This window comes from Lycium barbarum, chromosome 9 (assembly GCF_019175385.1).
Source record: "Lycium barbarum isolate Lr01 chromosome 9, ASM1917538v2, whole genome shotgun sequence".
In the NCBI taxonomy this organism is placed as follows: Eukaryota; Viridiplantae; Streptophyta; class Magnoliopsida; order Solanales; family Solanaceae; genus Lycium; species Lycium barbarum.
The window spans coordinates 62,217,375-62,239,262 of NC_083345.1; the positions used below are offsets into that span (position 1 = coordinate 62,217,375).

General features: G+C 35.7%; 1 protein-coding gene across 7 annotated transcripts in view; it reads left to right on the forward strand.

Annotated features, from left to right (window-relative positions):
- The first annotated feature begins 16,205 nt into the window (after positions 1-16,205).
- The window catches only part of LOC132608866 (kinesin-like protein KIN-6), a 37,030-nt gene continuing 31,347 nt past the window's right edge, over positions 16,206-21,888 (forward strand). For 2 of the 7 annotated variants that reach the window (XM_060322642.1, XM_060322639.1), the window contains exons 1-10: positions 16,210-17,673; positions 17,749-17,930; positions 18,167-18,290; positions 18,405-18,499; positions 19,071-19,206; positions 19,462-19,527; positions 19,625-19,687; positions 20,497-20,547; positions 20,701-20,783; positions 20,871-20,985. In XM_060322642.1, the coding sequence (XP_060178625.1) occupies positions 17,245-17,673; positions 17,749-17,930; positions 18,167-18,290; positions 18,405-18,499; positions 19,071-19,206; positions 19,462-19,527; positions 19,625-19,687; positions 20,497-20,547; positions 20,701-20,783; positions 20,871-20,985 (1,344 nt within the window). In that variant the 5' untranslated portion in view covers positions 16,210-17,244. Of the gene's footprint in view, positions 17,674-17,748; positions 17,931-18,166; positions 18,291-18,404; positions 18,500-19,070; positions 19,207-19,461; positions 19,528-19,624; positions 19,688-20,496; positions 20,548-20,700; positions 20,784-20,870; positions 20,986-21,888 lie in introns of all 7 variants that reach the window. The other 5 variants (XR_009570566.1, XM_060322641.1, XM_060322643.1 and 2 more) reach the window with 5 other exon arrangements.

The window sequence follows — 21,888 nt, forward strand, 5'->3', positions numbered from 1 at the left end:
GATTGTATTGCTTCAACAACCATTCCATGTTAAAGAGGATGTTCCAATTGGTTGGAATACTAGAAGAAATAATTTTTCTTGATCAATTTCCACGGAGCCAATTTTCTTGGCTAGGGCCGAATGCCCCTCTCTTCTTCTTCCTTTCTTTCTTTCTTGAAGTTTCTTGTTTTGGAAGGAGGAATATGTCTTATTTGACCACTTAGGTATATATATATACAAGGCTCCTACAAATAGGAATATGAACACATGGCCATGGGTGGGACCCACTCCCTTAAGCCACACGGCCACAATGGCCCATTCAAGAACTTTCTTGAATTGTTGTGAAATTCCCATTTTTCCCCTAGCCTTTCCACAATATTACCATGAACCATTTTGCGAATTTCCCTTTTTACCCTTAGCCTTTCTCAATATTTCCATACCAATAATATTCATAAATAATATTCATAAACAACTTGTATATTAAACAAGATCAAAATATAGCTTTGCCCTTAACTTCTCACAATTATCTTGAATTATCCGAACGTACAAAATACGGGCTATAACAGCGGCCCTCCAGGCGGGTCGTGACAGAGAGAAATTATAAAAATAAACTAGAATGTTTTACTTGTGGAAGTATAGAACATCTAGCAAATACATGTCCAAAAAGAATAAATAATAAGGCAAGAAATTCACAGTTAATTGAACATTTTCAACAAACTTTGATAAATGTAGACGAGTACATGTCTGATACTGAAAGTGTATATGCCATAGTAAGTGTAGACACTGAAGAAAAAATTAAAACAGACTCATCAGACTCAGAAGCAGAAGAACTAATTAATGAAATAGGATTAGAGAGATTAGATTTGGAATCAATTCAAGATGGTAATTTGGCAAATATTTCAGAAGACTGCAATCATGAATTCGAAAGAAATAAAGGATTAGATAGTAATGCATGTTTCTTTTGTAAATGGTACCCTAGTAGAGAAAAAAGAGCTAAATGTAAGAATTGTTATATAAAAGGCTGTATAATGTGTATAGAAAAAGAATTAGAAACAAAAATAAACAAAGAAGAAAAACATAAGAAAATAGAAGATCCTACTATCAACCTAAGGATAATCACGTTAGAAACAAGAATAAATGTTTTATAGACTAGACTATATAAATTAGAAAAAGGAAAACAAAGAAAGGAGGATAGTGAAGATGAACAAATAAGTCTATATAATATACAACCAATAATTAGACCATTAAAAACAATACCAGAAGATTTTCAAGAAGAACTAATGAGCGTAGAAGACCATGAGGCATTGGTATGTAATGAGGATAAAAAATTAGGAACAATAAAGATACTTGCAAGAATTAAAATAGATGATTATGAAATAGAGACTTTAGCTTTAGTGGATTTAGGATGCACAAAGTGTATAATAAATAAAAGGGTAGTTCCACCAAATCTAACAAAAATCCTAGAAAAAACAGTTGCAGCAATGCAAATGGATGGAACTCGTAACATATATAGACACTATGTTAATGAAGCACACATTAGCTTTATAAATACATGTTCAGAATTTTATAAACCTAGCTATAAAATGGATAAAATATGGGTAAGAGACTTGAATATAAATGTAGATTTTGTCATAGGATTAGACTTTATGTTACATAATAATGGAAGTTGTATGATTACAAGAGATGGAGTAATCTTCTTAAAGAATATTACTCATACACTAGTACATTGCTCATAGGACTAAAACTAGAATCCGACATAAGAAAATCCAAACAACAGACCAAATAAACCAGCAAAAGAAAAAAGATAGTTGTTGTGAAGACTGTCAAAAAAATAATACATGTTGTAAAAGAAAGATAGAAACAAAGAATTTAATTCTAGAAGAGGAAGAAATACTAGAAGATGAAGATCTAATAGAAAAAGATTATACTTTAGTAGATATAGAAACAGAATTATATAATATTAAAACAGGAATAGAAATAATAGGAGTAATAAAAAATCAAAAGGATTTAAAAAATATAATAAAAATACTAGATGAGATAGAAATTATAGGAGAAAAACCTTTGAAACATTGGGAAAATAACAAGATTATATGTAGATTAGATATAATAAATCCTGAATATGTAATTAAAACAGCCTCAATAGAAGCTACTAACCAAGACTTAGAAGACTTTAAAATCCAAATAAAATATTTACTGAACCTAGGAGTAATAAGAAGATCCACCTCTAAACATAGATCTGCAGCCTTTATGGTAAGAAATTGTTACACCTCGGAAATATTTTCCGTTCAGGCACAGTGAATAGACTGACGAAGGGCACGACATATACAATGTTTTGATAAGTAAGAAATAATATTTGATGATTCTAAATGAGATTTCAAAGACAAGAATTAGGTAGGAGGTAGGAGGCGAAAGTTGTGTCGGGCAAGAATTACGAGTATTGAATTAATGAGGGCTTAATGAAGTTTTGGAGAAGATATATAACATCCCTTAGATTGTTAATGAAGTATTAAACAAGTGTTAAGAAGGTTGTATAAGGATTGGAGATCAAACGAAGCAACGAGGACAACTTCGGAAAAGCTGTGAGTTACACGACCACCTTACACGGACCGTGGAATTTTATACGGACCGTATAAGGGTCCATATAACCCAACAGAAAGAATTTTTTCCATGGCAATGAACCACGGACACTTATACGGACCGTACAATGTTATACGGACTGTATAAGTGGTCCGTATAATGCCCGACGGACTGATTTAGTTGCAAGTATAAATACATGTTCCCACTTTTATTTTCTCATTATTTCCACTTCTTCATCTCTCTCAAGAGTTCTAGAGGGTTCTAAATATGTCATCAACACAAATTCAAGACAAATCAAAGGTTCATATCATAAATCCAAGATAATCAAGTGCAAGAAACTCACTAGGGTTCATCCAAGACAAGAAATCTCTTTGGAAGTGAAACTAGGGTTTTGCTCAAGTGAAGTGTTTCCACCTAAATATCATTCTCATACCATCAAAGGTAAATTTTATGATAATTCCATGTTGTTTAAAGTATTGAGGGGTTGAAAGACTTGGATTATGGAAGGATATGGAAAAATGGGTTACGAAATATGAGATTAGTGGCAATTGTGAGTAGTAGATTAATATGAATCGTGATTCTTGATATATTGTGATTGTAATTACGTTATGGATGATGTTAAGAGCATGAGAGAAATATTAGGTAAGAATGAATGTAATGTTGTATTATGGTCATGATTATGGATGACCTTGAGAGGAAATTGTGGGGATTTAATAATGATGAATTTGACGAAAGTTATTGATGGCGATATTATGAATGTTATTATTGACGTTTGGGAGTTGATATATGATATGGAGAAAGTAGTAGAAACAAAGGAAATGCTGCCCAATTTTCTCTAGCTTTAGTAAGCACATTCATATAATCGATTAGCTAATGTTAATGTGAATTCTTTTGAAGGTAGAAACGTGAGCATTGAAGGAGAACAATCAAGCGATGGAATTGTTAAACGAAAGAGGTATGTAAGGCTAGTCCTCTCTTTCTAAGGCATGACTCTTATGGTATGAATCCTCCTATCTTTTCATGATTTTCCTACATATCGGGAATTATGAATCTACGAGTATAAAGAGCTTCATACGAGATAAAGAAAAGAAATACGTTACGAGCATGACAATACCGATGATGAGTCTAAGTCTAGAAGTCCTAAAGCTCATGATACGATATTCCTACGAAGCTAATGATGCTTATATGATTCCTATGATATTATTTCTCTACCTCTCCATGACTTTCTTACATTTTGGGAACTATGAGTCAACATTGATGAAGAGCTTCTTATGAGATAAAGATGAGAAATATGTCACGAATACGAAAATAATGATGGTAAGTTTAAGCCAAGAGATTCTAAAGCAATATATGATGTCTATGAAGTTAAAGATCCTAGTTACGACCCCTTGATGTTGTTCATGGTATATACTCACCTTAAAATGTTAGTTCCTTCAAGGTGAGATATGATGTATATGATCACTCCATAATATTATCGGGGGTTCTCGACCTTATGTCACCCCGACATTGTTATAGATTGTCTATAAGCTCTAATGCATGTCCTATGACCAATGTTCTGAAAAGTTACGAGTCTTTGTTCATAAGGGGTTCCATATGAGATAAAGGTAAGAGATATGCCATAGATACGATGATGGTAATGATGAGCCTGAGTTTAGAGATTATAAAGTCTATCATGCGATATTTTTACGAAGTTCATGCTACGAATATGATATGATTTTCATAGGTTGTCTTCAAATTCAAATACATGCTCTATGAAAGGTTATGATAAGCTTATGAGATATATGTGATGATAACGATGACGATGTTGATAGTGATAACGATAATGATGACGATGGTAATAGTGATGACGCTAAAGATGTTTATGGGCTTTTATGTACATGTGCCTATGTGTGGCTATTATGAAACCTCGAGCTTAAATGACTGGGTAGAATATATATATATATATATATATATAATGCGCGCGCACCACTGCAGTTGGGTACGGATACCACTGAACCTTAGTAGGGCCGGGTACGGATATCACTGAGCCTTGGTAGGGCCAGGTACAGACAATACTGAGCCTTGGTAGGGCCAGGTAAGCATAACACCAAGCTTTATTATAGCTGGGTACGTAAGATACCGAACCTATATAGTCGGGTATGATACTACTATGTATTCAAATGTATGAAAAGCCCGGAGGATATGTATGTGATACTGTCGAGCCACTACGTGGCCGAATACGGATAATGTTTAATGTGTATGAGTAGATACGGTGCTATGATATATAAGTATGATACGATGACGTATGCGCTATGATGATACTTGTGCTATGATTATATATATGATATAGGCATGAAAGGCATCCACCCTTATAGTTACGCAGGTTATATCTACATCTTATGTCGTATGACTTCTCTATTATATTCATTTCATTCATGCCTTACATATTCAGTACAATATTCGTACTGACGTCCGTTTTCTTTGGACGTTGTGTTCATGCCCACAGGTAGACAGGGAGGCGACCCCGATTTATAGAAGCCGATAAGCAGACTTTTGAGAGCACTCCATTATTCCGGAGATGCCATTGATTTACTGTTTAGTGTACATATATGTTTTGGGCACGACGGGGTCCTGTCCCGTCCATATGTCTAGTATTCTAGTAGAGGCTCGTAGATACGTATGTGTGGGTAGCATGGTCTCACGATGTTATTATTGTATGTATATTATTTTGATAGCCGAAGGGCTTATGTGTATAAAAGTATTTATGTTTCCAAATGAAAAATGGTTTTTCTATGATTTGAGCATTAGATTAATGAATGAACGCTTGATGTGTACGTTGGGTAGCGGTACGAACGGTGCTCGGTGGTTAGCCCCGGGTACCCGTCATGGCCTCTAGTCGGGTCGTGACAGAAATCATAGTGAAACAATAAGAGGAAAAGCTAGAATGGTAATAAATTATAAAAGACTTAATGATAATACTAGAACTGATGCGTATATATTACCAGACAAAACAGAATTAATAAATACGATACAAGGCAAGAAAATATTTAGTAAATTTGATTGTAAATCAGGATACTGGCAGGTAAGGATGCATGAAGAAAGTATAGAATGGACTGCATTCACCTGTCCTAAAGGACATTTCGAATGGTTAGTAATGTCATTTGGATTGAAGACAGCTCCACCAATTTTTCAACGAAAAATTGATAGTATATTTGGAGAATACAAAAGGTTTGTATTAGTATATGTAGATGACATATTAGTATTTAGTGAAAATATTAAAGAACATCTAGGATATTTACAAACGGTATTCAGACTATTTGTAGAAAATGGAATAATAATTAGTAAGAAAAAGATGGAATTATGTAAAAATTATATAAATTTTTTAGGAGTAGTACTAGGAGATGGTAAGATAAAATTACAACCTCATATAGCTAAAAAAAAAAAAAAAAGCCTTAGAAATGTCAGACGAGTTAGATAATGTTAAAGAAATATAAAAATTCCTAGGAATAGTAAATGATGCTAGAAACTTTATAAAAGACTTAGGAAAAATAGCAGGACCATTGTATTCAAAAATAGGATCTAATGGTCAAAAACATTTTAATACTGAAGACATTAAACTAGTACAAACATTAAAGAAAAAATAAAAAATATTCCTAACCTAAATAGTAAATAAGCCACTAGAAACGGACTATTTAATCATAGAAACAGATGGTAGTTTCGAAGGATAGGAGCAGTATTAAAAGCAAAACCAAATAAATATAGTAATAAAAGTGAAGAAAAAATATGTGCTTATCAAAGTGGTAAGCACAAAGAAAAAGGTAACATGGGTAGTATAGATGCGGAAATTCTAGCTATAATATATGGATTAAATAGTTTTAGACCATATATCTTAAATAAACCAGAAATATTAGTTAGAACAGACTGTGAAAACATAGTTAAATTCTATCAAAAGATAAATGACAAAAATAGAAGTCGGAGAAGATGGTTAAATTTTATAGATACCATCTCAATATACAATTTAATTTTCGAACATATTAAGAGAAAAGATAATAACTTAGCAGACCAATTAAGTAGATTAAAAATCAATGTTAACTAATCATATGATTTCTAATTTGACAGCATGAGACCAATAGGCTCACAGACAGCAGACAAGGGAAAAGGCATACAAGCCTCAACCCCAGACACTTACAGACAGACAGGATTAGGTAATCTTCATTTTAGACCTCAAGCTTTATTAGAAAATAATGCTTTAAGTATAATGCAATTCGGAACAAAACATAATTTAATATTTTTTCCACCATCAAATATGACCTTTAGACCACTACCAGAATGTATAATAGATCGACAACAGACATGCTTGGTAGACAATTTATGGATATCACACAATAAGAGAGATAATAAACATTTTGTAGCAACTCTAAATGCACTTTGCCAATATTTCATAGACAAAAAATTTAAATATTATGTGGTAATTCATGGCAAGACTAATGGTATTTTTCAAACTTGGATAGAAGTTATAGACTCTATTAAAGATATACAAAAACCTCTTTTCAAAGGATTTAAAGATTTTACTGAGGCATTAGACTATGCTAGAGGAATATTGGGTCCAAATTACTATATTTCTCCAGTACTCAGACAAAATCCAGACAAAATTCCCCAGTATACCATTCAAAAAGACACAAACAAAGTATTTTTTTGTGATCACTGTTCTTCTATGACCGAAGCCTTTAAAAAACTAAACCAGAAAAATGAGACATTGATCCAAGAAAAAATGAAGTTATTGGAGAAAGTAAAGATGTTAGAACACAGACTACAAGCAGTCAAGTTCGAGTTAGCACAATCTCAGACTAAAATGGATGAGACGGGTGTGCATTCCCCAATGAATGCAGTTAGATTCACTGTATCGGATAAGGATACAACTAGTCTAGTTCAAACGGTAACCGGTAAAGACTTATCAAATCCGTTGATGGTTGTCACTTTGCCAAAAAATGAAGATAAGGTGTGTTCATCTCTCCAGACAAGGCGAAGACTACCAAAGACACTAACACAAGGAGATACATCTACAAAGAAAAGTATACTTGCCAAGAAGAAAAAGAATGAGAAAATAGAGAACATAGTTAAACAGACATTAGAAAGATATTTTCAGACAAAAGAAGAACAAGATAAACATATAGTCCAAAATCCTAGTCCAGAATTATCTCGAAGACCAGGGATGTCGCCAGTCCATAGTTCAGATCTTGAAGGAGACATGGTAAATTTCCAGAACAGTGCATTTCAAAACTCGCAAGATCCAAATGATGTAGATTCTGAAATGAGTTTTGATTCCGTGGCACTACATAATTTAGACACATGAAGAAATAATTATGATAGCCAAAGACAAAAGAAGAAAAGAAAAGTTGTTGAATTATGATAGACAAAGACAAAAGAAGCAAAGAAAAGATTTGTTGAAAAAGGAAGCAATGGCTAGAAGAAAATATAGATAAAGTAACTAAAGCAAGTTTTCATAAAGTAAGCTACAACAAAGGACAAATCAATAAAAAGACAATAATATAAAGTTTCTTCTGAAAGTTTCACGTGACGATGGGGCCCGAAGAGCACCCGGCTGAACTCAGAAAGATTCTTTAATATTTTAAAGTTCGAAGTTGGACTCCGCCAGACGCCTATAAATAAGACCATTTGTGGAGAAGCAAAGACATCATCAACAACACTCACGAGCATAAACCACAAACTCCATATTCCCCTTCTCTTTCAAATGCCTGAAATCTTTTCCCTCACCAAAATTCTTGTAATATAATCTTCTATTGTAAAATAGTATTAGTTTTCGATAATTCTCCTAGTGTGAAGTAGTTTTTGGGGTTCCCCGAAAAGGAAACCTCCCTCCGTCGTTAAATCATGTAAGTTTTATTACTATGTTTTTCTGTAATATTCTCCCTACTATGTAAATTATGTCAATTTTTATGTAAATCTATGTTTTTATGAATTTGTAACACTTAGTGTATGATTATTCTCTTAACTTCTTAATAAACTCGATGGATTAACCTGTAAATTCCTAGGTGATAAAGCGGCCTTTTTAATGTCCAAAAAATGATAAAGGATGATGCTAGCCATGACTGGGGTGTGGTTAAAGAAGAAAGTTATTAATAACAAAGGTTAAGAGAGAGAGATGAACAGTATAACAAGATTCATAACTGGACAGAGTCCAGAATACAAAATAATAATAATAATAATAATAATAAACAGAAAACTTAGAAATATACCTACATGATAATAGAACATCTAGGAGTGAGGAAGTACGAGTAGAATTATTTAAACATTTGATAAAAACCACATTAAATTTTCTACTGAGTTCTTTGAACTTTCTTTTAAATTTTAGAAAAACAATAACCCCCTCTCTCAAACTTTCTTTTAAATTTTAGAAAAACAATAACCTCCCCATCTCTCTTTGGTATCAATATATATATGTACGACGACGTTATATACGAACCACTGGTCAGTTGGACATGATGATGATGCCCACAGTGGCTTGATGATATTATATACGCGTATGATGGCGTTATATACGCATATATACTGTACTTATGCATATCATGGCCCTCAAAGGCATTTTAGACGTTCAGTTTGATCCTCTTATCCCTATGCTATCTTCATATCTCTCTTATTAACTTTTTGCCTTGCATACTCAGTACTTTATTCGTATTGACGTCCTTTTGCTTGAGGACACTGTGTTTTATGCCTGCATGTTCTGATAGACATGGTGACGGTCTGCATCAGTAAGATGCCCACTCAACGTTGGTATTGGAGCACTCCACTTGTCCCGGAGTTGTAATTTTGTTGCTATGATTTTGCGTTCATATGGGTATGGCGGGCCCTGTCTTGTCCTTATGATGTTTATGCACTTCTTTAGAGGCTTGTAGACAGTTGTCGTGTATGTTGTGATATGATTCTCATCAGCTCGAATGCATATATAGAGCCTATGATTCGTGATGGAGCTCAACTTAGAGTCTATGATCTTCATTGGAGCTTATTGAGCACATTTGGAGCGTTTCAAAGGGCCTCAAGTGTGTATTTCCACACTACACACTTGATGATGATCAATGATGTTACACCTCGAAAAATCTTCCGTTGGTACGCAAGTGAATGACCTAGTGATGAGTACGAGTGTATGAAGTTCCATGAGTAAGAAATGACGTTCGAGGACCTTAGGCGAGATTTCAAAGGCATCCGATGCAAGACGAGAAAGTTGGCTAAGATAAGGCAAGGTATGAGATGAGCAAGGTAGGAAAATGGATGTGGATGATTAGAATGAAGAGTCAAGAAATGTGAAAAAGTTGCAGGTTTGCAATCTGGCCAGTCGGTCGTAAAGTGAAATACGGACCGTAAAATGGTATACGGTGTAAACTGGCCTGTCGTATTTTGTCATTCGAGACTTCAACTTTCTACCAGATGATCAATGGTTAAATAAGACCTGGAATACGGACCGTAAAGTGATTCACGGCCCGTAAACCACGGTCGTAAATCACCATGTTGCAGCCTGAGTTTCTGATTCTGTTATGGTTAAACACGACCACGAAGGACGGTCCGTAAACTGGAATACGGGCCGTAAACCAAGGTTACGACCACTGTGCACTTCAATTCAGATTTTTAAGTCATTAAATAAGGGGACCAAGACTTATTTCATTTCACTTCTACATCACACCCCTTCTCTCTAAAACATCTCTCTACAGTTATTATACAAGTTTTAAAGGATTATTAGCCATCAACAGCATTAATCAAGTGAATCAAGTGTAAGAAAAACCCATTAAAGATCATCCAAGTCAAGAAATCCAAATGGAGGAAAACTAGGGTTTTTGCTCAAGTGGAGTATTATCAACTAAGGATCGTTCCTACAACATCTAAGGTAAGATTCATGATATTTATACGTTTTTTAAGATATTGGAGAGTTAAAATACATGGATCGTAGAAAAATATAGCAAAATGGGTCATGAATGATGAATAGTGACGTTTTGAGAAATAGTTTGAATTGAATCATGATTGTTGTTGTGTTGTGACATGAATGGGTTATAAATGACGTTGAAAGACCATGAAATAGATATTGTATGTGAATGGACGAAATCATGTGTCATAGCCATAAATTTGGGCAAATGAAAGTAAATTGAGAAATGTGGATAATGTGAACGACTAATGGCCATTGTTATGATATTGTGAATGTATTGCTGACGTTTGGGAGTTGAATCACGATATGGACAAACGTTGTATGAATAAAGGAGATGCTGTCCGATTTTCTCTAGCTTTAGCCATGTGTGCTAGTTATCGATTCTAATGGTAGCATGACCCTTAATGAAGGTAGAAACGTGAGCATCAGAGGAGTACGTGCAAGTGTAGAATAGTTCAACGAAAAGGTATGTAAGGCTAACCCTTCTTTCATAAGGCATGGTTCTTTGGCCAATCATTTATCCTTCTATGAGCTCATGATGTGCTCCATATGATTCTATTCTCAAAAGCTACTAAGCCTGCGATCCTTGATGTGTACTACGTACCTCACACGACGAGTAAGCCTATAATGCAGACGTAACGATAATAATGATGATAGAAATGATGATGATAATAATAATGATGCTAAAGGTGCCTATGGGCTATTATACTTATGTGTGTCTATGAAGGGCTATAACGAAACCCCGAGCTTATAACGCCGGTAGAATATATGTATATGTATGTATATGATTATGTAACGCGCGCGCACATCTGCAGATGGTACGGATAACCCTGAAGCCTTGGTAGGGCCAGGTAGATATAACCTTGAGCCTTGGTTGGCCAAGTATGTATGAAACACCGAACCTTCATGGTCGGGCATGCTATGTATATCAGTATATATGTGTATATGCTATGTATATGACATCATTAAGAGTACGAATATGTTATGTATATGAGATGTAAATGATTATGAGGGTAATTAAGTACGGATATGGATGTATGTATGCGGATACGCAATAGAAACGGAATGTCTCTATGGAAAGCAAGTAAGTGCCATGATGATGATATTATTGTCTCCCCTCCTATGCTACTTCACATGTTGTTCATTATGCTTCTATATCGATGTTGATCACGCTTTACATACTCAGTACATTCTTCGTACTGACGTCCCTTTGTTTGGGGACGCTGCGTCATGCCCGCAGGTGCACAGGGAGACAGACTTGATCCATAGCCGCTTATTCAGAGATTACATAGCAGAACTCCATTTCCTTCGGAGCCATAGCTTTTGGGTACTTATTCTTTTGTGTATATAATTATGGGGATAGCGGGGTCCTGTCCCGCTCATGTTGTTATATCCCGTATTTTTGCATATTCGGAAAAGTCAAAATAATTTTGACTTGTAAGAAATAAGGCCATTATTTGATTTTTTTTTTTTTAATATATGTGTTGTTTATGAAAAATGTTGATGTGGAAATATGGAGGAAGGTCAAGGGCAAAATGGGAAATTTTGGAAATTAGTTCGGGAAGTGCAAAATAAGACCCATAAGTGAATTGGGCTCAAAGAAAAAAAAAGGAAAACAAAAGGCCCAAATGGTGCTAGGTGGCCGGCCATGGCCACTAAAAGGGCCCAAGCCCATAAAAAATTTTAAAGTCCATGTATTAAATAAACAAGAAGGGGCCACAAACCATTCATTTTAGAAGCTTCAAGAACAAAAGAAAGAGAGCAAGAACAAGAGAGGGGTTCGGCTAGAGCAAGAAAAAGAGAAAAAAAAATTCTTGGAGCTCAAATCTTTGTTTCAAAAATCTATTTCTTCTTGAATTCCTACTAAGCTCAAGACCCTCTTCAACGTGATATAATTTTAGAGGCAAGAAAGTACTTTTTTTAGCAAGTGGAAAAATTGGAAAAAGGTAAGAATTCTACCCTTTTCTTGTTATGGAAGATTTATATATGATTTAGTGAGTAGAATTGAATGATAATCATGGAATTGTTGTGTGTTGAGTGAGCCGTGTGGGTGTGGGTAGATATATGTGGCCGTGTGATGTGGTTATGGTGAGGAGAAGATGGATTAATTTTATTTAGCTCGTTAATTGTGTTGTTGTGACCTTGTGATGTAAATGGAAGAATAATAGTTCAAGATTGACATGAAAATTTGTTGTAAGTTGTTGTAGGGAATTTTGTGATTTTATTATAGATTTATGTAATTATGGAAATGGAATTGTTAAGGTGCAAATTGTGGTTGTTGTTGATAAAATTGGAAGATGAAAAATGTGTTGTGAATGTTGTGTCGAAGGTTGGAGGTTTCGGGTGAATTATAGTTTTGGTGGAATTGTTGTATATTTTGTAGAATGGTATGAAATGCTTTTGAATTACACTTGAATGATCTTGAATTGGTAGTGAATATGTAAGTGTCGATATCGGCTTGAAAATTCGTAGTTGAATTGAATGTTGATGAATTATGTTGAAAGGAAGGTTACTAATGTTAGAATGTGTTTTGAATTGATTATTGATGTTATTGGTATGGTTGTTGGTATTGTTGGTATGGTTGTTGATGAATTTGGCCGAGTTAAATTCTCGGGGATGTTGAATTTACAGGGGAGATGCTGCCGAAATTTCTGTAGACAAGTACTAATTAGAACTGAATTTCTAAGTACTTGTAGCTAATATTTGGTAATTGATAATATTATTGTAGATATTGGAGAGCCCGAGACTTGAGTCGGGATTTGTTTGGCGAGTGATCGAGGTATGTAAAGCTTACCTTTCTTCCTTTTTGGCATGACCTTTATGAAATAAACCTTCTGGAGTATGATGTGTTGTGGCGCCAGCGTCGGAGTGGAGACCACGTTCCCGAGCCCTATGCATGATTTTTTTTTACATTATAAATATATATATTTTCAGCACAGGTTTTGACATACTAATCCTGTATCCATTTTCTGTACTCCTCACTTCAGTTATGATTCGGATTTCTGTATTTCATGCTTTGCATACTCAGTACATATTTCGTACTGACCCCCTTTTTTTGGGGGCTGCGTTTCATGCCCGCAGGTACGGACGTTCGTTTTGGTGATCCTTCAGTACAGGATCCATATTCTGCCACTTGGATTACTCCTTTCGATCCGGAGCTCATATTTTGGTACATATCTTCTATTATACATATTTTGTATATATGACTATTTGGGTACGGCGGGGCCCTGTCCCGTCATATGTTTCTGTCATGGTTTGTAGAGGCCTGTAGTCATCTATGTGGGTCATGGGTCATGTTTGTTCGTTTGTGATTATGATCTGCGTCTTAATGCGGTCCCGTTTGCTACTATGGCCAAAACGGCCCATATGTTTGTATATGTGTGTATATTTGGGCGATGTGTATTCCGCCAGCCTACAGGATTTGATATGATGTTTCTGTACGGGCGACCGCTTAAGATGATATTTGTTTTCAGTATCTGTTTAAAATAACGTATGTTAGGTTTGAATAAATCTTTGATATGTCGATCTGGTATGTAAGTCTGTTTGGGTGTCCAAATAGGGCACTAGTCGCGGCCCACAGGGCTGGGTCGTGACACATGTGATATGTTATACTCTCTTAGAGGCTCGTAGTCACGTGTATATGGTTAGATATGTCTGGTCTTGTTGGCCCGTGTTTTGTATATTATTTTGTCGGCCACGTCGGCCCATGTACATTTGATGTGGCATAGATGCCTATGATGTTATATAGGAAATGTTGTAGCCCAAATGGGACTAGTATGATTGATGACTAGAATGCATGATTTGATTTATGGCTCACCTAGACGTTATGTGAAAGTAGGTTAAAGGGGTGCCCAGGTGGGGTAGCGCCGGGTGCTCGTCGCGGCCCTTGTCGGGTTGTGACAAATGATAAGAGCCAAGTCTCTACAAGCTTCATAGAGGTAGAATCCTACAAGGTTTGGGAGATTGCTTGGTTGGGAGATTTAGAGCTCGAGGTCCTTGCCGCAAGACTTGGGAGATAGCTTAGAGGGTTATTTGCGCAAAGGGCTATTTGTGCAAGTGGCTACTTTGCGCAAGGAGGGTTATGCTTGCAAGAAGGCCATACATGCAAGGTCGATTAGAGGGCCATCTATGCAAGCAGGGACATGTTTGGGCATTGAAGGCTAATCCTTGAATTGAAAGACTACACTAAGAAGACTAGCCAAACAAGGCCCTTACTTCATTAAGGGTAGCATTGTAATTGCCTATTATACTTCTTTGCTTAGCTTGTATATATAACTTGTCTTTCATTTGATTAGGGAGATTTGGATAAATTATGTATTGACTACTCTAAATGAGTGATAGTTTGTTTGGCTTAATAGCCTTTAGGATTTAGGATAGTTAATGGTGGATTCCATTGTTGGGTTTGAACCTCATTTCCATTGATTTCATGAACAAATTATTCATTTGTGGATTCAATTGAATTATTCTTGCCTTGAATTCAAATAGTATAGGTTCTATTAGGATTGAATTCAATTGGGAGGATTTGAATTTCATATATTCAAGTTTGCCCATAAATTCACCCTAATTGGGTCTTGCTTTATCCTCTATTTCTCATCCCCTTTTCTTCAATTCTCATCCCAATTTCTTGTTATCCTTTAATTTCGCGTTTTTTGTGATTGATTTGGTGTTTTCCCTAAATCGATTCATATCATGTTGTATGGCCTTGTCAGCCTATGTTTTGTTGTACGTATGATCATAATGGCCTTGTGGGCCCGTACTCTTATGTCTAGATGTACATGTATGTATATATGCCCTTTTTGGCTTGATCCTCTTTTTTAGCTTATCTTTCGTAAGTAACAGGTTGTTGTATGATAGCCCTTTCGACCCACATATATCTATTGGTATATTTGTGGATAATGTCATGTTGGTGCTTGATAAATAAGGTCCGGGTGCCCGTCGTGGCCCTATGATTTGGGTCATGACAAGGCCGTTATAATAAAATGCGATTATAACGAATGACAACTATAAAGAGGTTTGACTGCAGTACAGTTTATTTTATTAAATGTGGTTAGGCCAATAGCACAGAGACCAAAATTGGAATACAACAATAAGGGGACTAAGAGCCCGTTTGGATTGGCTTACAGCTTAAAGCTGTTTGCAGCTTATAAGCTGAAAAAAATAAGTTGGGGTAGTCCAACTTATTTTTTTTGGCTTATAAGCTGTTTTCAGCTTATAAGCTGCTTTAGATAAACTAAGTCAAATGGGTCAAATTATTTTTTTGAGCTTATTTTAAGCATAAAATGACTTTAAGCTGGCCAGCCAAACACTCAAAAAAGCTGAAAACAGCTTATAAGCTAACTTATAAGCCAATCCAAACGGGCTCTAAATTATTATGTTCTTCGGTCATTTGAACTCGAAGGTCACTCTCACTTTAAAGGAGTTGTTAACTAATATCATCCCTATTGTTTCACCCAAACTTCCACTACATCCTTATACTATCTGACTTAACTGGAAACATCCCTTAAGTTTGGAAAACTTGACCAAAAACGTCCCTCTGTTAACTTTTCCATCTCTTTTAACGGATCTTTCTTGGTCACCTGAAATGCTTCTTTATTTTTATCAACAATTTCCCATGAGCTTTTCAATGAACAAAAATAACAGCATGACTTCACCAAGGCCCAAGTGCTCTCCATTGTCTATTTGTGGATATTTAAATACTAGCTAATGTCCTGAGTTACTTCAAGTTCATTAGATTTCTACTGTGGCATTGTCAGCATCATTTGCTACTCTTACTAAATAAACTTTTGCAGTCTCATAAAATGCTCAATTTCTTTTTAGAATCCTTAATCCAATTCTATTCTCGTATGGTGATTACAATGAAATATTCCAAAATATTGCAGGCTATGGACAACAACTTTCTCAGAGGGATATTGAAAAATGGGTGCATCTTTGAAGTAAAGAGTCTGCAATATATGGACAACTTAGTAGTAAAATCTGGTACTACCTTCACTTGAGGTTTCAGGAAGATGATTAACTGGAGCACCTCATTTTCTAACACCTTCAAGAGTCTAAGAATACTTCACTGCTTTATGCAATCGAGATTCCGGAGATTGATGGTTAATACCAAAGAAGAGAAGTAAGCAAACACGTAAATCACCAATAATTGTAGAATAATGCTCAGACTATTGTGGATCGACACATGAAGAATTTGTCCATTAAAGCTGAATCTTTTTCTGACAATATTTGAGGGAATCTTGACTCCTTGGACAAGAGTTTTGCTTTGCCGTTGAAATTGAGCAGTGAACTAGAACCGACTCTCTAAAAATGAGCTCAAAGTATTCTTCTGCAACCTTCTATAACATCTTTTTCTATCATTGGAGAAATCCTTCTTCCGCCCAATGGTTGAACCAATCTTACACATTTGGTAGAACAGTCATCTGGAAGACTGGAAATATGTTGAAGTGCAAGCGCTAAAGAGCTAGAAATTTTTGGAGAAGTGTGTGATTTTGTGCTGTTCAGTTTCAACAATTGATTTTGTTATTTGAAGGGTGAAAAACAAAGGACACATGAAGTTAATGTGATAGAGAAAGATCAGTTAAAAGTGATGGAAAAGTTCACTGAGGGATGTTTTTGGTCAAATTTTCCAAACTTAAGGGATATTTTCAGTTAAGTGGTATAGTATAAGGATGTAGTGGAAGCTTGGGTGAAATAATGGGGGATGATATTAGTCAAAAGCTCCACTTTAAAGCCCCGACTCACTCTAAAATTCAAATATCTCCGCCCTTTTTGAAGAAGAAATGGAGACGAAAGGGTGTTCACCGTCGCTGACCGTTCGACGGAACCCTCCCCGGAAAGCAAGGCCGACACCGTGCTCCGCCGTCGCTCCTGCTTCTTCATCATCATCACCGCCACGCAACATCTCTTTATTCCCTATTGAAGACATTCTCTCCATGGAAGTCCCTCAAAAACAACCACTCAAGGTATTCATGAGAATCCGAACATTAATTTCTCCACTGAAAAAAGAAATGAAGAAGACAAAAAATACTTGGCCTAAAAACCCTAATGCGTTGCCGAAGAAGCTAAAAAAGAGCAATCAAGTCTGTGTGACAGTGAACGATGCACATTCTGTTACCGTATCCCCTCCCCAGGGCTTACAAGAAGCCAAACGTATTAAATCAGAAGTTTATCAAGGTTTTCAACAAGTCTTCTCCTCAGAAGCATCTCAGGTTAGTATTAAATTGATATACATGGATCCAGGAAGGATTATCTATTGATGATATTGCAAAAAATTGTGTTTGCAGAGGCAAGTGTACGAAAAAATGGTTCATCCTTTAGTTGAGGATTTTCTCAAGGGTAAGAGTGGAATGTTGGCTGCATTGGGACCAAGTGGTTCTGGCAAGACTCATACCATCTTTGGCTGTCCAAGGGACCCTGGTATGGTGCCTCTCGCTCTTCACACAATTTTACAAGGCCACTCACACAGGTGCTTTCATTTCTAATCTATATATATGACTCATGTTTTCATATCTACAAGGATTAGTTTCTTTATGTTCAATTTGTTGGTTTTAGCAGTTTCCTAGTCATGTGAGATTTCAAACTGTCTTAACTGTCATTGCATTCTTAATTATGGAATAAACAGTTGCGATTCTATGTATGTCCCCAATAACTGATGTTTTGCATTCAATAACTGTTCTTTCCCCCATGATTTATCACGTGCAGGATATTTCATCTGTCCATGTTTGAGATCTGTTCTGAGAAAGGAAAATCTGAAAAGATATTTGATTTGATTCAAGAGGGGGCTGATTTATCTATCCAACAATCATCTATTAAAGCCATGCGAGAGGTTGTCCTTTGAATTGCTGTATAGTTTCTCTTTGTTGTGTTTTTTCTTAAGTCTATAAATCCTGCGGTGTAAAGAGATCAATTAATTAGTGTGCACTCTGGTGCTTCTGGACAGGCCGTACTTTATGATCCTCAGCAAGCTGAATCCCTAATAGCATGTGGACTTTTGAAACGCGCGACAGCTATGACAAATTCAAATAGTCAATCTAGGTGAGTTGGATATAAATACTTATGTTGGTCTGTGCCTGTTCTTTTGCTTTATGCTCTGGTTTACAATATTTGAGAAACCATTGCTAGTGTCACTCCCTAAATTATATCCAGAAACATTTGTTTTATTTTCTTCAAAGGTTTGATTTCTTGCTTAAGTGACTTTTCTTTGATACAAAACTGTAATAATGTTTGTTGTACTTCTCAAACTTGAAATGATTGATGGAACCATTACGATATTGATTTTTTCTATTGCGTATAAACAAACCAACCTTTCGTCACTAATCTTTGGAGGCGAATTACATATTCATATCCACAACAAAAGAGTTAGTGAGACTCCCTTTCTTTTGATATCCCTAGTTATGGGATTTATCATTCAAAGGGAAGTAGACTACTCAAGAATTTTCTATTTTATTAGTTGGAATTGAATTTGAATAAAGAATTAATAGAAGATGGAATCACTGAACTCTTGTTTCGAATCATTCTCTAGTTTACGGACATGAAGGATAGGTTAGGTTTACATAGTCATGTTGCAATTGTGTTTATCATGATGAAAGTTTGAACATCCTTGCAGTCGTTCACAGTGCATCATAAACATCCGCGGTGAGTATAAGAAGGTAGATGGAAAAGTTGGTGATAACTCAAACAGTGCTGTCCTGACTATAGTTGACCTTGCTGGAGCGGAGAGGGAAAAAAAGACTGGAAATCAGGTAACAGATTATCTTTGGCCACTGGAATCATATCATTACCTAAAAGGCATTTTATGGAATTTCAAAGATCCATTTCCATTTGTATCTTTGATTTTACTGTCAAGACTGTCTAGGTTAGACCTCGATCTTCAGACCACTGGAAGAAGATTGTGACTCTTCAATCTTTCTTAAACCTTATATGTTATGTTGCAAGTTTAGTAGTTAATGTATATCTCTGGCTTGCAACATCTCACTGATAATATTACTCATGTCTAGGGGATTAGACTGCTTGAAAGTAATTTTATCAACAACACATCAATGGTGTTTGGCCTGTGCTTAAGGGTATGTAGCATCAATCGGTTTTTATGACTTCCCTTTCATGAATATCGAGGTATGGAACTCTTCTTTTTATTCCTCATCTACTGATAGTTCCGTGCAGTCATTACTGGAGCATCAGAAGAACCCCAGGAAACCTATGCAGAAGCACTTTCAGAACTCTTTGGTAATGACTTACTTTCTGTTTCTTATCCTTCTCTGTCACTTTCCAGGAAATTTTATTGGTCTATAGTCTCTGCGTGCTACTTTTATATTTGCTCGAAATTAATCATTTTGCTTCTATCCAATGTTATCTAACAGAGTTCCTAATAAAACTCAGATGAAGGTGTAATAAATATTTCGCACAGTCGAGCTATTAGAGTAATATCTTGTGTCTAAGTCATGTTCAGACAAATTTTTATTTTATATGAATAAATAGCTTGAACAAAAAATGTGATTGTGCTGCTAGATTTAGTTATTGAGATCACTGTACAGTTAATTAGAGATTAATATTCCAAGTAGATATGCGTGATCCTTCTATCAAATGTTATCTAACAGAGTTCCAATGAAACACAGATGAAGGTGTAATAAATGTTTCACCCAGTCGAGCTATTAGAGTAATAAGTCATGTTCAGACAAATTTATGTCATTAAACTGCTTGAACAAAAATGTGATTGTACTCGTAGATTTGGTTGTCGAGATCACTGCACAGTTAATTAGAGATTAATATTCCAGGTAGATATGTTCTGTACTGGTTTCGTTTCTTCCTTCAAGTCTTTGAGCCCCAACTCCCAAGTCAATGCTGAGGCAACAACATACCCAGTGTAATCCCACATGTGGGGTCTAGCACAAGTCAATGTTAAGGCTGTTTATAAAATGGTTTTGTTCGTTGTAAGGTGATATTGATACGCAGCTCTGGATAGCTATTTTTCTCTCAGATAGAATATCCTTCATGCGACTTTCCTTAGTAATTTTATGGGTTCTTCTTTTGCATAGTTGACCAGATACTTACGAGATTATTTGGAAGGCAAGAAGCGGATGGCATTGGTATGCATTTACTTTTTCTGAAATCAGTTTATATGTTTTAAAACAGTCACGAACTGCTTAAAATATTGGAAGTCCATCATTTTTTTCTGCTCCACAAAAATTGTATGTTTCTTAACATTGTAACCTTTGTGGCTTTCTATGTCCATGCTGCAGCTTCTAACTGTAAGACCTGGGGAAGAAGACTACCTTGATACATCTTTTCTGCTAAGGCAGGCTTCACCATATACGAAAATCAAGTATGACGGCCGTTGTAAAAAGTGGTTTAGCATTGACCTTTTCTGTTATTTAGAAGTAATTCTTGAACAAGGAACTTGTTGATGCAGGTTTGACATCATTGAAGAACATGGAATTTTAAACCACAATAAGAGGCCTGTGCAAAGAATACCTAGCTTAGTGCAGCTTAAAAGAATGAAGTTGAGTCGAACTGAAGTTTGTGAGGTATGTCTTATTTGTCCCATTTTTCTATTTACATCCTGCACCTCAGGCGTTATGATTTAGTGCATGTTTCACCAGAGGTTCTGCTTGAGGTGATTTTAATCCAATATTTTCTCCATTTAAGTTGGTGGTGAAAGCTTGTTGGCTCCTCCGCAACAAAACTTGCATGTTTAATAGTCTTAGCTTTGTCATGCAGATGCATCTCATTCTGTTAAATGAAGTTATATCCTTTCCCTTTTTGATATGAAGAAACGTAGTGCCTATATTTACAATAAAATGTGGTTCCTCCGCAACAAACTTTTTATGTTTTAACAGATAGAGTTTTGTCATGCAGATGCATCTCATCCTGTTAAATGAAATTATATCCTTTTCCCTATTTGACATCAAGAAACGTAGTGTCTACATTTACAATATAATACCATCTGATCCTCCATATGGATAGTTCCCTGTTGCTTACTGAATTACCAGTTTTAGTTAGTCTCTTAAGATTATTACTTCCAACGCAGTAAGATTTACCATTCTGGTCTTTTTGTGCTTTAAAGTGACTCTTGTAAGACGACATCTTTTGACAATGTATTGGGTCTCAACTTTAAATAACCAAGCTAACAAAACATTCATACTGGTTGAGAAATAATATCTTACTCTACCTCCAGGCAGGGGCGGATGCGCGTGCATCGAAGTGGTGTCACATGACACTGCTTCATCGATTTTTTTTTAATAAATATATCTATGTAAAATATTGTGTAGACAGATGTATAACATCAAATGACACCACTTGACAGAACTCGTTGTGCTGTCTGTTGGTCCGGAGCGCCTTTTGCTAGTGTGACCTTCCGGTTTGATTCTACCTGTATTTGCCTTTTGCACAATTGTTTTAAGTTTTGTAAAAAGGACCCGGGCTGTACC